The sequence below is a fragment of the Haemaphysalis longicornis genome, unplaced genomic scaffold, assembly GCF_048455015.1.
Source record: "Haemaphysalis longicornis isolate Haplotype H1 unplaced genomic scaffold, Haemaphysalis longicornis Haplotype H1 scaffold_5, whole genome shotgun sequence".
Classification (NCBI taxonomy): Eukaryota; Metazoa; Arthropoda; class Arachnida; order Ixodida; family Ixodidae; genus Haemaphysalis; species Haemaphysalis longicornis.
Genome location: NW_027526385.1, coordinates 12,425,874 through 12,440,345, shown reverse-complemented (window position 1 = coordinate 12,440,345; position 14,472 = coordinate 12,425,874). Strand labels below are relative to the sequence as shown.

Genomic DNA, 14,472 nt, shown 5'->3' with positions numbered 1-14,472 from the left:
CCATGTCGTCAATTCTTCCTCCCCCATGAAAAAAATGTTCTTGGACCACTGACACCCTCGGACGACGTTCTCCGAAACTGTGCACGTCTCTCGCCTAAACGCTTCGGCACAGAAAATGACAGTTTTTTATAAAGTGACGGACTAGATTTCAAGGCATCATAGTTCAAATTAAAATTTGAACGGATTTCGGCAGGGCTTTTACTTTACCAAAAGGATATAATCGGGCTAACAGAGTTAACAGGTGAGTTCAGACAATAAGGCAACACAACTTTATGGAGGGACGAATTCAAAATATTCTTGGGGAATGAATGAACTTAGCCAGTTCAAGACACGATCGGTTCGGCATATATAGAAGAAACCGTTCGCGCAGGTTGTTTTTGTGAGGCAGAGGTTAAGTTACCCAGCAGAAACAATCGCTCGCCGCACGTTTTAAAATAATACACATACAATGTAATTATTCCAGAAGTTTGTTACCTCAACATCAAGTTACTTTTCTAGACCCCAAGAGCGTTTCAAAAACCCTACTTTTTATGAACGCTGAGGTACTTTCGCAGCATGCACTCAAACTTTTAAAAAACTCTTTCCTACGCAGAGCAAACCGAGCTACCTGTCATGGTACCTATGCGTAAGTATATTATTTGAGTGTGCGCTGGTATTTGAACCAAGTGGAACGAGCTGAGTCATCGCACTATCGATAATACTTTTGCGTGGCTTCTAATGATATTACAGCCAACCCAGTGAATCCCGATTTATATCCTGGCAACAAAAAAGCTGCTGCACCGACGTATGGCGAAAACCATTAGGAAACCGCAATATAAGTTACTTATTGCTAAACTCTGTGGACCATTGCCAATGTTTACAGCAGCTCTTATGACACAAACTTTCGTCGGGATAAAAATACACGGCCCTTGCGGTGTCATGCTAGCGGAGAAAGGCTCGCTGCAGAATATAACATCACTAATCTCGCGCTGTATCGTGCACTGAGCGGAGGCGTATGTGCGTTCTCAACTTAGGACTTTATGATTCTGGCCGACAGGGAAGCCGGCTATCAAAGTTTAGAAACCTACTATTAGGAGCGTTAACGTGAAGATGAATGCTGTTAGATGAACGCGCTACCAAACTGGCCACCGTGCTGTAGCAAAGAATAATTCGGGCTAGTCACCGCGTTGTATAGGCTGAGTAAACAATGCGGCTGCGCCAGTTCTTGCGAAACGGTGAGCCGTTGAGCAGCGACCAACTCTCTATGTGTTCGAGACACCGCTCCGCTTCAGTCGCTGACCCGCAATTCATTCCTAGGAGCCGCTCCAGCGAAGCGATAGTAGCAAAACGTTTGGGTATTTATATTTTAGACCAAAGATTCTTTAGGACTTTCTTGGGATATTACGCAGAATTCTGCCTCTTCTTTGGGCTCTTCTTTGAGCTGTTTTCTTGTCGGGGGCAGTCCTCGGTTCCACTTTAAACAACATAGCGCTGGCCTCCCGGTACGGCGCTTGGGAAGCAGCCGGCTTCAAAGCGCCCGGGACAACCCCAGTTTCTGCGCGGATCATGGCCACGGCACTTCGAGCTGGTGACCTTTTCGCCGTACAGATTATGACGAACGTTTTTTGTTTTGTCTCGCCCTGGCTGACAGTTATATAAAACCACCAAATATACCAAGCACGATAGCTCTCGATAGCTCAACAATTATACCAAGCAAGATAACACCACACGTCAGCTCATTGTACTCAGGCACGACCGATGATATCTGCGTATTACGTATATTCCCACTTATGCGTGGGAATCGCCAGTTTGTACTAATGCCGTAAAAGCTATAAAAAAGGCACACGTTTGCAGCTACCACCGCAAAACAAGGCTCGCCGAATGTCTGTCATTACCACTCGGAAAGCATTCGCGCACGAGGCATGCCACGACTTTAAACTGATTACACCGTTTTCCATATTTTACGAGCAAAGCGATATTTCTGTTTTGCCTGATACATAAAAACGACTTAAAGGGGCCCTAAATATGCTTCCGAAGGTCGCCATTTCAATCGCGCAATCGCTAGAGTACCCTTACACGACAACGTATACCAAATATTATACCTCTGCGTAAAGCAGGCGCCACACAAACACGCAAAAAAGATTTCAAGTTTTCTCCCCTGGCTCCCGAACTGTACCTTGCCGCCACAATGCTGCTCTCTGACACAGTTTTTTCTGGCTCTGACGCGCCTCTATGACGCACGAGACATTGCCCAGTACGGCGCCGCTATTGCTGGATTTATCAAATGATGCAGCCGATCACCGCTGGAGATCATGTATGAAGGAGAAAGTTAAATAAGCCAGCTTCGTTGAAATAATGTGTTACAGTCGCATAAATAAACTTTTAGGCGACAACTATCAAAATCTTCGAAGGTAAAACTTTTTTTTCTGTGAGCTGTTGCGCACTTCCGGAAACAGAACACCCCCAGGTGAGTTTCACCTGAGTGCGTGCGTGCGCTCCGTCTCCACGTGCTTCGGAGCCCGCACCGTCACGCGATAGCAACTTGCTCGTTCAACTGCTTGCGCGGCCCTGAATGAGCGGAAAAAACAGGCAAGCGCAACCGTGTGCAGTCGTCGTCTGCAAAGCCGCCGACTGGCTTGCGGTAAAAACAAGGCACCGCGTACCACGAGATGAGCCGCTACGCTCCGTTTGGCTGCAGCGCATCGGTCTCTGACCACCGGACAAGCGGAAAGCGTTGCTTATTTGCGGGCAACTTGTCGCTCCGGACGACTACTTCCGCAGCCCACAGATGGTGCAACAAATGGGGTTCGCAGCAAGGCCAGTACTGCGGCCTCAAGCGACACCGACTCTCCATCCTCCGAGTGCAGCGGTACGTATACAAGGCGATGCTTTGATTTTTATTGAAGTCAAAAGATAGGTGCACCAGCGCAGTCCGTGCACCGGACGCTGTGACGTGAGCGCATGTCTCCCGTCTCTGCACAGTCACTAACATTTCGACGTTCGCAGTTCAGATTCGTGTGCGAGCCGTTTACTCCGCTAAACAAGGATGTTACACCAGCGGTCGGAACGCTGGCCATAGCAGGCAAGATAAAAAAATGAGTAAAATATGCACTACGGAAATTGAACAGGAACAGCTCAAGTCACGGCAACCAAACGACAATGAATCGTATTGTAGGCCAGAGTGCATGATCTTGACTCTGCGAAGACGCACACAGACACACTACACCTGCTGCACAGAGGTATTTGTGTAGCCTTTCATACGTTGACCTACCTGTACATAAAATGTTATTTTAGACAGGCAGTGTGTGTTTGTTTTGCTAGAGCGCTAGAGTGAACCTAAGAACACAATTTTTTTTTTGCAGCGGCATGCCCCCATACAAGTTGAGAAAACTGCTGCAGCTGCATCAAGCAACAGCCCAGCTGGAGTCTTGCAACTGGTGGGTTATGCTTGTCGCATTCATGTAACTGGCTCAAGGTTAGGATGCAGCCAGTGGCTTTGTATTGCAAGACGCTGGCTAGCTGACGCTGCTCCAGTTCTAGGCACTGCAGGCGTGGCTTCTGTTCCTGTGCCAAGTCGTCTGTGAAAAACCTTTCATTGACCTTTTTGTTTGTGCATTTCAATACATTAGCCAGGGTCTGAGCAAAGCATAGTATTGTAAATAATGCAGCACAGAAAACAATACTTGGCGTAGATATTGATGCAAATGCATTGATTTATAGGCCCGGGTGTGTCAGTGCAGCTGTCGCCCTGTGATATGCATGGTAGGCACCCAGACGGCAACCTTCCACCAAACACTTGGCACACAAACTTCACTGCAGGGAACGAATGCTGGTAAGCATGCTTTTTGGACCACAGATAACTCCAATATCACCTCTGCTGCTGAAACAAGGGTACACTCCAGGTGCAAATAATGTTCCTTTTGCTCAGACACTTCAAATAAAGAAACATATATTTGCCAAGGGTCAAATGCGTGACACCTTTTCCAAAATATAGAAGGGCTGAAAAGCTACTGCATATACATGCATCTTTACACATTGTTGCATCTCGATAGACGCTGGAAAAATCGGGTGTATGGTATTGCCCCAATGTATTAGGTGCAGCACGTAAAACGGAGAGGCAATACAGGATGTCAGATCTCAGCGAAAAATGGCTGGAGTCAAGCACGCGGGCCCAGGGAAAGTGCTTGTCGTCTTCGGGCAGTGTTCCCTGGGCTGACCAGGGAACACTACACGTATATTGCGCTGCTGAGCACGAGGTCGCGGGTTCGATTCCCGGCCGCGGCGGTCGCTTTTCTGATGGAGGCGAAAAGCAAAAACGCCCGTGTGTACGAGATTTCGGCGCACGATAAAGATCCCCAGGTGGTCAAAATTAATCCGGAGCCCTCCACTACGGCGCGCCTCATCGCCTGCGTTGCGTCGGCGCGTTAAACCCTACAATCAATCAATCAATCAACACTACACGTATACCTCACTCAGAGATTGTACCAGCACAGTGATCGGTACACACCCTGAACAGAGGATTTCTCTACTTAACACGTAACTCCTTGCTACATAATTTCAGAAAAAGACAATGAGCCTACCAGAGAAGTTCTTTTATCAAAATCTTCTCACTCATTTTGATAAGTGCTCCAATGAAAAAGACTTGCGTCAAAGGGAAGCGTCACGTTGTTCGCGCCAGCAAGGTACACAATTCCAACAGCCACGCACGTGTCGTGGTGGCCACACGATCATCTGGGAGAGCCAGCCGTGTCTTAACCAGAAGCCGGCAAGTAGTGACTGCGGCATGACACGGGCAGTTCAAGATTAAAATGCCGAAACGGAGGAGGGTGCACTACGTTGTTTGCCCAATGAAGACAAACCCAACATTTGGTAAGCACACAAGTATACTAAAAGTTGGAACTCTCTCATTCATTGCGGTCCACCTAACTAAGCTCAGGAATGCCAGTATATGCCTCAAGCAGTGCCTGTAGGAGCGTCACTGAAATCCCCCTAGCGGTCCGTTCCCAAACACTGATTAATTTGAAACAAAGCTTCATTCGTTGTCCGTGCTGCAAGACGACACCAACCACTCTCTGTGCCAGTATCGGGTCTAAATGAGGCTACAGTGGAATTCACTTGTGCCTGACGTATTCAGGGGTGACTGTGGCGATATGTTGCCGCCATCGCCGACGTCCGTAACAGCATCCAAAAAGTGCGCAGAACTGCGTCCCTGGTAGCTCTTGTTGGCGTTCGAGCACTGAGCCAAGACGCATCAGTTTTTAGAAGTGCCCCAAACGCTCTATTTGCTTACAGACAGGATTATAAAAAGTCGTTTAGGGCATAGAAACGCAAAAAGAAGCGATGTAGTGTAAGAACATTGCATGCGCCCCCATCTGCCAGCCAGCGCTCCTACCGTATATGCCGCGGAGAAGCGGCGGCACACGTCGCAGCCACTGCGACGCTCAAGGCATATACAGTGGCCTGTATCAGCCCCATGCTTTGACAGTGCCGAAAAGGGGAAAGCGTCACATGCGGAGGGTAGATAGAGTAATCACATGGTGGTATAGGAGTTGTGCAAAACAGGGGGAGAGGCACGATAAATATCAGTCGTCACAGCCTAGCTGCGCAGGTGGCAGCGTCACAGCCACAAAAACGTGCACAAGTGCATGGGTTTTGGCACATCCCACTTTTGAAGTGTGTGGTCGGTTCCCAGATTGCCTGCCAATGATTTCTGCCAATTTATGTAAACACTGACCTGCTAGTGCAGAATTGCCAGAAAAATAACAGCATTTTTTTCAGGGTATGTCGACGAGCTAATGGCGGATGTCACCAGACGATGCGAGGCTTGCTCGCACAGAGAGCCTGAGTACTGTCAACAGTGTGCCTCAGCCGCAGCACCACATGACTGCTGCCTACCCCTGGCCGCCCAAGGAACAGCTCATTGAGGCCCGGCAGTCTCGCTTCCCCTACGAGCACCAACCCTGAACCAAGGGGCACAATGCCTGGCAGCCTCCACACATGCACCCAGACGAACCAGAAGAAACAAAAAAGCCCTTTTAAGGGCTAACCCAACCCTTGAAATAGCGGAGATTTGGGCAACTACTAAAGCCCCTTGTATGCCGCTCTCAGAACTTTGGCTTATTGAGTTGTTTCACTTCTTGTTTGGTGACCCCATGAATAATGTGAAATAACCAATGGTATAGGTGTTCTGTTTTCTAATTTTTGATACCTGTAGAGCAAGCGGAGGAGAAAACAGGTATACATCACTGGTGCTGCTGTGTGAATACTGACAGGGACAAATGAAAAACTTTCCATAGTTACAAATTCGCATCAACATCTCAGCTCCTTCACTTACAAACATACAATCAACAGGGATGAAGAAAGAGCACAGTGTAATAATTGCTGAACCCTCATATACAGCCACTTCCGTTTTTCGCTACTGCAGGAAATCAACCGATCTGTGAGAATCTAAGAACTTCGTTTCTATGGTAGACAAATTGGTTAAGCACACATATCAGTGGCATAATATGCCCTTTCTAACTACACCATTCTTCAAAATGTTTTCATAAGTAATGATAGCGAAAAAAAGTATCAGTCAATATTTGTATTGACACATCAAAGAGAATGTTAAAAAGTAACTTGTGCATAAAAAACACCCGACAGTAAATAAATTTGACAACGAGCATTTTGTGTGTAAACAATGCAAGAACACGTCCTAGGAAACAAATCAAGTCGCACAAAACAGCTCTGAGATGAACTAAATAACACTGGTATGTGTGACACCCATGCTATGTGATGAAGACCAACCACTATTTCAAACCGCACAATTTTGGATGGTTCCCTTGAAGAAATCTGGTGGTTTGACATTTCAGACACGAACTCCTCCCCGCTTGATGAAAAAAAACCTTGAGAATAATTCACTTTGTATTCAAGCCCAGTACAAGACGCTACATAAGCACCCAATTTTTAAAAGAAAAAATAACGAACTTGTTCTACTAAAAGCAGCAATACACCTCTGTCAGCAGTATGTACAGAAACAAAGCTGGCCGGCAAGCAGCTGGCTGCTTGAAACACCAATTTGAAGCTCTCTGCTTGTTTAGCTCTTTTGTGACTGTGGAAAAATTGAACGATATTTAGGGGTGCAAGAAAACATTTCTTTTGTGGTAAAAAAAATGGTTAGGCACTAGTTAAAGGAACACAAAATGCAGAATATTTAACCGCCTTTCCCATAACACCAGTTTTTTTTTATGTTTTGTACATCATATTGGCGAAAAAGAAATATCAGTCAAAATTTTTGTGGAGTTACCGAATAAAATGATAAAGAAGAGTTGTGTTAACAAGTGGCGTCGCTAAGGGGGGGCCGCGGGGCCCTGAACCCCGGTTACGAGCCCCTCGGTAGGCAGGGGGGGCGGGCGGGGGTACCACTTATGCCTCGGGAATGTGTAATGCGTACGTCAAAAACTGGAAGACGACTGTAACGAGACCACCGCTTTGGCCTGTTCAATTTACACCCCCACCAGTCTATTCCCATTTGTTTTCTGGTACAAGGGAAGAAAGCGAATAACATTTTGGCATCTAGGAATGTCGCAGGAGTTGAGATTGGGCCTGAGGAGTTCATTGGCTGCAGAATGATCGGAGAGGAAGGGATGATTCCTGGAGAGGGGGTGCCGACGGTATGACTGCTACGCTCGGAGGGGTGTAGCGAGTGAGCTTATTTTTCAATGGGACGACAGGGGTCTAACAGAGCCCCTTCATCGCGTCCATGGACTATTGTTGGGGCGGCGGACGAGAGCAGGAAGAGGGGGGGGGGTGAAGGGGGAGGCATAAGGCCCAACGAGACTTTGGTGATTGATGTGTCTTCGGCGGCATTCCCAGCGGCTTTTTTACGCATTTGAGGTGATGTTGTGTACGGGCTGATGTTGAATGTTTAGCATTTACTGGAGTCTTCGTGGTGACGCATCGGACAGCGTATACCTCGGTTCGCTTGTCATTTTTCAGAAGGAAACCAAGGTGAATATGACTTGAAGAAAAATGTGGGGAAGATTCAATTTTGAGAATGCAGGACCGAAAATTAAAACGAAATGAAAGTAAGTGTGAGACATGCAATGAAGGTTTTAAGTCGTTGACTTTCGTTCATTGTGCCCAGCATTGCAGCCAGCACATGGCGATTGCACGAAGATGGTGATATATGGAAAGGGCGTATCTGATGAGGCCCCGTATAAATAAACTAAAAGAACAGACGAGTAGCTTGTCGAAGAAATTATGCAAGAAATAGAACAGTTATGTAGGCATTTATTTTATTTATCAGTCTGTTAATCAGGTAAATCTACGTTTTTATTTCATTCTCCTGTAAGTTAAAAGCAACATAAATGAGTTGCGTTGCACACACAAAAGCGGGTAGCATTGTGTTCATTTCCTTTCTATTTTATCGTGGTCTTCGTGTGGGCGTCTGACGGAGTTGAAAGTAAAGAAATATTTGAAGCTGATGACCTAAATATCCTGCTTTGGTAGGTTTATCTTTCACGGTGGAGGATGAGTAAAGAAAAGGACTGGGCAACAAAATTGTCTGCATAACAAAATGATAAACAAACACCTAGTACGTCACCCACTTTCTATCATTAGGCATTCGATCCGCTAAGTGTTCCCATCCCGGAAGATGGTCGGGGGACCACAGGATGACTGAGGTGAATGAGAGGGGCAGTTTCTGTGCTCGTGAAGCGTTCTGCTGAGTGCTTCGGAACAGTGCTAGAAAAGAAATGTCAATGACTGTGCGACAAAGAGCAGAACACCCGGTGTCGTATACAAGATTTTTGAGCTGAGTGCCCCTCCCCATGCATTGGGGAGAGGAAAAAATTACGCCCACCTCCCCTCGCGGGAACCCTGGTGTGATGCAACGCATCTCATGGGGGGTTCCATTGGTGTTTTTCATCGTATTGATTACGCTTGTAGCAAGGATTCTCATGCGAGGGGGAGGTGGGCGTAATTTTTCATTTTCACCATGTAATGCACATGCAGTACACGTATGCGCAGGTACCGTCTTTATTGCAGACGGGAATGAGTGCCTTGTGGTCCGTAAAGTGCACAGTTAGGGGCTCGACGATTGCATGAAGCAATCGTCAAGTACTGCGAGAGAATGCAAGCGTAACGCGGACGACCGTCGACTGAGACAGTCGGAGCGCGGCATGCCGCTTTATATTCACAGCGCCCGAAGGAGAGGAGAACGCAGAGAGAGAGAGAGAGTACTGCACATCAACGTTGTTGCACTGCAACGAGTCAGGCAGTGCAACAACGACGTCCGGCTGCAAAACCGTCGCCCAGTACAGCAAAATATCCGACCGCAAAAGAGACTTCGGTGAAGCGTTCCCGAAGCGTGAAAAACTGGAGAAAAAGATCCAAAGACCATAAATCCTTCCCTCCGAACCCTCCCACTTGTGTACACGCGGACACCGCGCTCCATAGCGAGGCGCTTGTGATGAACCGTCGCTACAACGTGACCCCAGGCACCCCGGAAGAGGTAATCGAGCTTTTTCCCAAATGTCTTGTTCTTGGTTATTAATTTTGGTTGAAGAGGACGATATGATTTCCTCAGCTACTGGGTAAATGTTCATTCATCTAGGAGTCGTCTTGAGCGAGTAGATTCTACAACGACGTCAATAAAATCGTTGTCACCAACACATCGGGATGGGCGCGACCTAACGGTTGTTAGCCAGCGTGTGGCGCTGATGCACTCAGGCCCGTACGAATCTGATATTTCACTCCAGAGTTCCTTGGTTATCGCTTCGTAACCTCCTTCGATTCGAATTTCCTCCATTGGCTGGTGGCTGCTTCACTGGTAAGCCGGAACCTCTCACATTATACTGTGATCATTTTCCCAAGACGTCAATGTCTATTAACGTTTTTGCAAATGTGTGATGGAATTGTTTTTTACAACGCATGAACCGAAACGATGACATAGTCGCCAAGAAACATCCACACGACCAGCCGTGCACTGGCCGCGTACGACGACTTGTGTAAGGCCAGTCGTCTCTTTCCCTGCTAAATGTCCCCTTTCTATCTGCTTCCATTCTCAGTAACCAGATAATCATTGAAACAAAGAGACCCGACAATTATTCTGTTCCAAACGTACTGAAATGCTCACCTAGAGAAATTTCCAGCATGCAGTTGCTGCCACAGAGGCTGCCTTTAGTGACATTCCGGAAGGCGCAGGAGGTTTTTCCGAATTTCTGGGGCAGTGATTTTCTTTCACATTTTATATGACTTTCCCTACACAATATTTGGAAATATCCTTTTTTAAGACAGTCCGGCTTTTTTTAATTGCTCGGGCAACTTCTATTTCTACCTCAGGCTTCCTTCACCAGGCTCCGCCTGTGGTCCTTCGAGCTTCATTTTTTAAAGGTGTGTTCCCAGGAACACGAAAATTGATCTGAATGAAGCAACTATTTGTCGTGCATGTGTTGCCTTTAAACAGCCCTATCATTTCTAGCCACCCTCCTCCAGGCCCGCGTCATGTCTGCACAATTTAGTCGGCACAGTGGGCTGCAAAGTTTTCCGAACGCCTCTGGCAACCACCAGAGTGTCGCTTTCTGACGAGGCCGGAGACTCTATCACACCTTTAGTGCTGTTGCAACCATCCATTCGCTTGGCATCGACTGTAAGATGTGGTATTCTCACGCTGCTCCGTATCAGCCTTCACGTTTCCCCTACCCCACTTTGGTTTGGCGCATTACACCCTGCGCTTCTGCAAGTAGCTCTTGGCCCCTTCTTTCTCGGCTGCTTACAGTGTTTTTGTGCTCACGAGCAGAACGCCACGATGCTCATTACTGTTAAGATTTTTATCCATAACTATTTCACTGAAAACGTCGGTGTTCGTGTATACGAGATCTGCGCCTGAGTCGCCGTCTGGGGTTCTCTAAACCATGTTTTCTCAAAGTGGGTTTCGCGGAACCTAGGCGTCCTGCAGGCACCTCCTCGGGGTTCCGCGAGCCACTGATAGATTTTCCCTGGTTCCGCACTCTCGAAGTCACATGGCCAACCCGAGGTGCAATGAATCTAAGCAACCTCCATTACTCACGCCCGAGAGTCAATGGGCACGTCTCACTGCACAACAGAAACGCGCGAGCTGCGCAATAAATCCCGCCAGCATCCTGACCGGCGCCGATACGACTGCGCTTAACGGAGCTTTCCCCTGTCTTGTACGACTTCCTTCGTGCTTACAACATTTGCACTCTAAAGAAAATAGGCACGACAAGCTCAGGTAGCAATTAGTCAAAAACACATGCTAAAAACATATGCTGATCTAAACAGGAACAGTGCCGTGAGCACTTCGCGTGCCGGCGGGAGCCGAAAATAACATCAGGCACTCTTTTCAACGTATTATTGCAGTCAGAAATACACACGTTTGCTTTCACGCCACATGCAACACTCGCATGTGGCGAGTGTTGCATGTGGCGTTTCTTCTTTTCAAAGGCGGAAAAATTCTGGCTAATTTGAACTCCACGGTGTTTATTTACTACATGGTGACACAGGTACGGAAAAGCTGGAAGCGCTGCAAGTCAGCCTACCGTCATGCTATCTATTTAGCTGTCTACTAAAATTACTTGCTTTTACAATTCACCCACGTAACGCCTACTGATGAGCCCGACACTGTCCGTTGATTCGCACATGTGTACGCTGAATCTGTTGAACGAATAACCGAAGCGCACGTTAGGGCGCTTGTAGCCGGCGGCTTGTCGCCATTTGCATAACCGGATGTAAATAAACGATTGGTTTCCGGTACTTCATCGGACACTGCCGCCATGATTACGATGTTTTACAATGTCAGGCATGTCAGGCTTCCCCGTCGCGAAGCGACAAAATGCGATGGCCGGCTCATCACTTTGCGACGTTGCCCGACGGGATGACTCGCAAGTGCTTGAATCTTAGAGGCATTATATTACCCCCAATTTATTTAACCTCCTTGATTATCCCCATGCGTATTTCTCCTTTTTGGATATACGTGCCGCTAGCGTACGCGCTCGCGTAAAGTCGACGAGGGGGAAAAAACGATAGCACACCACGTGTGCTGCATATCGCTGTCAAAATAGCCCTCCTACCGCTGTTGGTGCCAAACCTGTTGCGCGCTACGCCTAGCCTAGCCTCGGCTGCGCTTGTTTGTCCACCGCCACTGTTGGCCCCACACGTGTTGCGTGCTGCGCCTAGCCCTCTAGACAAGACTGCATGGTTCAACATCAGCAAGGCCAAACATAGAGCGTGCTGCGAAAGTTTTTTGTGCTACGGATTTATGGAAACTGGAGGAAACCCCCAATGTGTGATTTACTACGAAGTGTAGGCAAATAGCTCCATGAATCCAGCAAAGCTCTCTTGCCACCTCACCACGAAGCACCCATCATTCAAAGATAGGACGGTTGACTACTTCACAAAAAAAGAAGCAACACCTGGAAGCCCAAAAAATGAATTCACTCAAAGTGGTGAGGCATCTTTTTTTAATTTTTATGTACCGAGAGTCGATATTTTGGGCTGTGGCGGGTATTAGAATGCGTAATATGTTTCGTTCCAGAATTGTGCAACGTCCATGAACAAGACAAAAGTATCGTACCTGCTCAGCTACAGGATAGCCAAACAGCTGAAACCGCATACAATATGCGAGGAGCTCATCATGCCTTGCATTCAAAATGTTGTGAAGACATTGATCGGGGAAGAACACATAAAGTGCAACAAGTGCCCATTTCTAATGACACTGTCGGCCGACGGCTGAAATCACACTGTCGGCTGAAAGCACTGTCGGCTGAAATCACAAGTTAAAAAGAAAGCAACACGTATGTTGCACCCGTTTCCCTCCATGCATCCGAGCTAGCCTGCCAGCCAAACCCCGGTCACTCACGACACCTGTGCCGTCCGTCACTATTTGTCACCCTCCAGCCCCGCGCCTTGTGCGCGCGATATAAGGCCAACGTGGTCGGGCAAATTGAGAGGAGAAAAGGCGAGTGTGAAACTGCAAAGGCCAAGCGAAACGAACAATAGTGCAAGGCAGAGATAAAAAAAGACTGCATTCCCCGCGCGTCCATGGTGGAGGCACCCTTTGAACGGTCGCGTGGCGTCGCTATTAGGTCGAAGTGCTCAACATAGCTGTTTTCGTTTCCCACAAGATCCAGCAACGTGAAAGCGATGGTTCAAACTTCTGAAGTAAACCCTGTAGAGGCAAAAATTATAGAGCGGTCTTGCTACAGGGACTTGTTGCGGTGAACAGCGATTGGACAGAGTTTGCCAGGACTGCGGCGATCTGTCATAAGAAGTGGGTCGTAGTAACTCCGGGGAACGTACCAGCGGGTTTCCACGGTACTTCCATAGGACACAGTTTCCATGGAATTGCTCAGTTACTCAATATATCGCAGTTGCAAAACTGCATGAGGCACAACACAATACCTACAAGTGCTCGAAGCTATTGGACACGGAACAAGCAAAAGATCTCTGCAGCGTTCACAACATACACTAGAAAACGATAGCCAAGTGCACCCCGTGGTGGTGAGGTTCTTATGAGCGACTTATACGAAGCCTAAAGACATCGATGCAAAAAATCGTGTCAAGACGGACAGCTTCAGTGAAAGAGCTATGCACGATTGCAGTTGGAGTTGAAGGAGCTCTTAACAATCGCCCTTTAATCTTGGTGAGCCTAATGAGTCCATGTCACTAACGTTGGCAGATGTCATCGGTGGCTGACAACAGATACACGACGGAGAAGCAAGGCCACAACACAGCACAAATTTTGAAGTGATGTGGAGTCGATTCCAACTCCTGAGAGCTTTGTGTAAAGGTGGCATCACAAGTACATCAAAGAAATAGGAGTCACTGTGAAGGACAAGACTACACGAAAACAATGTCCACAGCTGATTGAAGATAGGAGTCCAAGGACAATGTGGAAAATTGGCAACATTTAAAAAGGTTACCTTGGACGCAGCGGAGTGACAAGAGCTTGCCTCCTTTGTACGGGCATCAAAGAATGTATCATGAAACGGGTGAACCACATCTATCCTTTCAAGGGCTGCCTCAAATGACCCGCCAAAACATAGCAAGAAGGAATGTGAGGCACAGCAGTGATATGCAACACATACTGGGACCTCTTTGAACACTACCGGGGAAAAAACAATGCCTGGCACCTCATCACAAACTCGACGGAGAACAATCCACTAGCGGGTGCTGCTTGGAAAACAAAACATACCAACACTGCACTTTACTAATGCGATTCACCCAGAACTGTACCATTGTGGTGGCCAATACTGTCAAGGTGAATTAACCGAACACTCTACAACACGTGGTGCTTTACTGATTAGCACCCCCCCCCCTCCCAGGCCACTACCATCAGCTCTACACTCAGGTACAAGAACGGCAACAGCTCATGTGTAGCACTCCACAGGAGTGAAGGGCACGGATCTCAACGCGCGTGCACGTTTTGAAACGAGTCTTTTTTTTCACATCTAGACTTTTTGCAGTCGCGGCAGAGATTTAAAAGCAGATGAA

At 47.5% G+C, this 14,472-nt stretch overlaps 1 protein-coding gene across 1 annotated transcript; it reads left to right on the top strand.

Moving 5' to 3' along the window:
• Positions 1–2,502: 2,502 nt before the first annotated feature.
• On the top strand, positions 2,503–6,498 carry LOC144139052 (uncharacterized). Its single transcript, XM_077671544.1, has 4 exons — positions 2,503–2,848; positions 3,342–3,416; positions 3,700–3,811; positions 5,758–6,498. Exons 1-3 carry the CDS (start codon positions 2,649–2,651, stop codon positions 3,731–3,733), a joined length of 309 nt encoding a protein of 102 aa, XP_077527670.1. The 5' UTR covers positions 2,503–2,648; the 3' UTR covers positions 3,734–3,811; positions 5,758–6,498.
• The last annotated feature ends 7,974 nt before the right edge of the window (positions 6,499–14,472 follow it).

Coding starts and splice junctions, on each gene's coding strand:
- LOC144139052 (XM_077671544.1), top strand. CDS start 2,649: ATGAGCCGCTACGCTCCGTTTGGCTGCAGCGCATCGGTCTCTGACCAC. Junction 2,849..3,341: donor TCCATCCTCCGAGTGCAGCG/GTACGTATACAA, acceptor TTTTTTTTGCAG/CGGCATGCCCCCATACAAGT. Junction 3,417..3,699: donor CAGCTGGAGTCTTGCAACTG/GTGGGTTATGCT, acceptor ATTGATTTATAG/GCCCGGGTGTGTCAGTGCAG.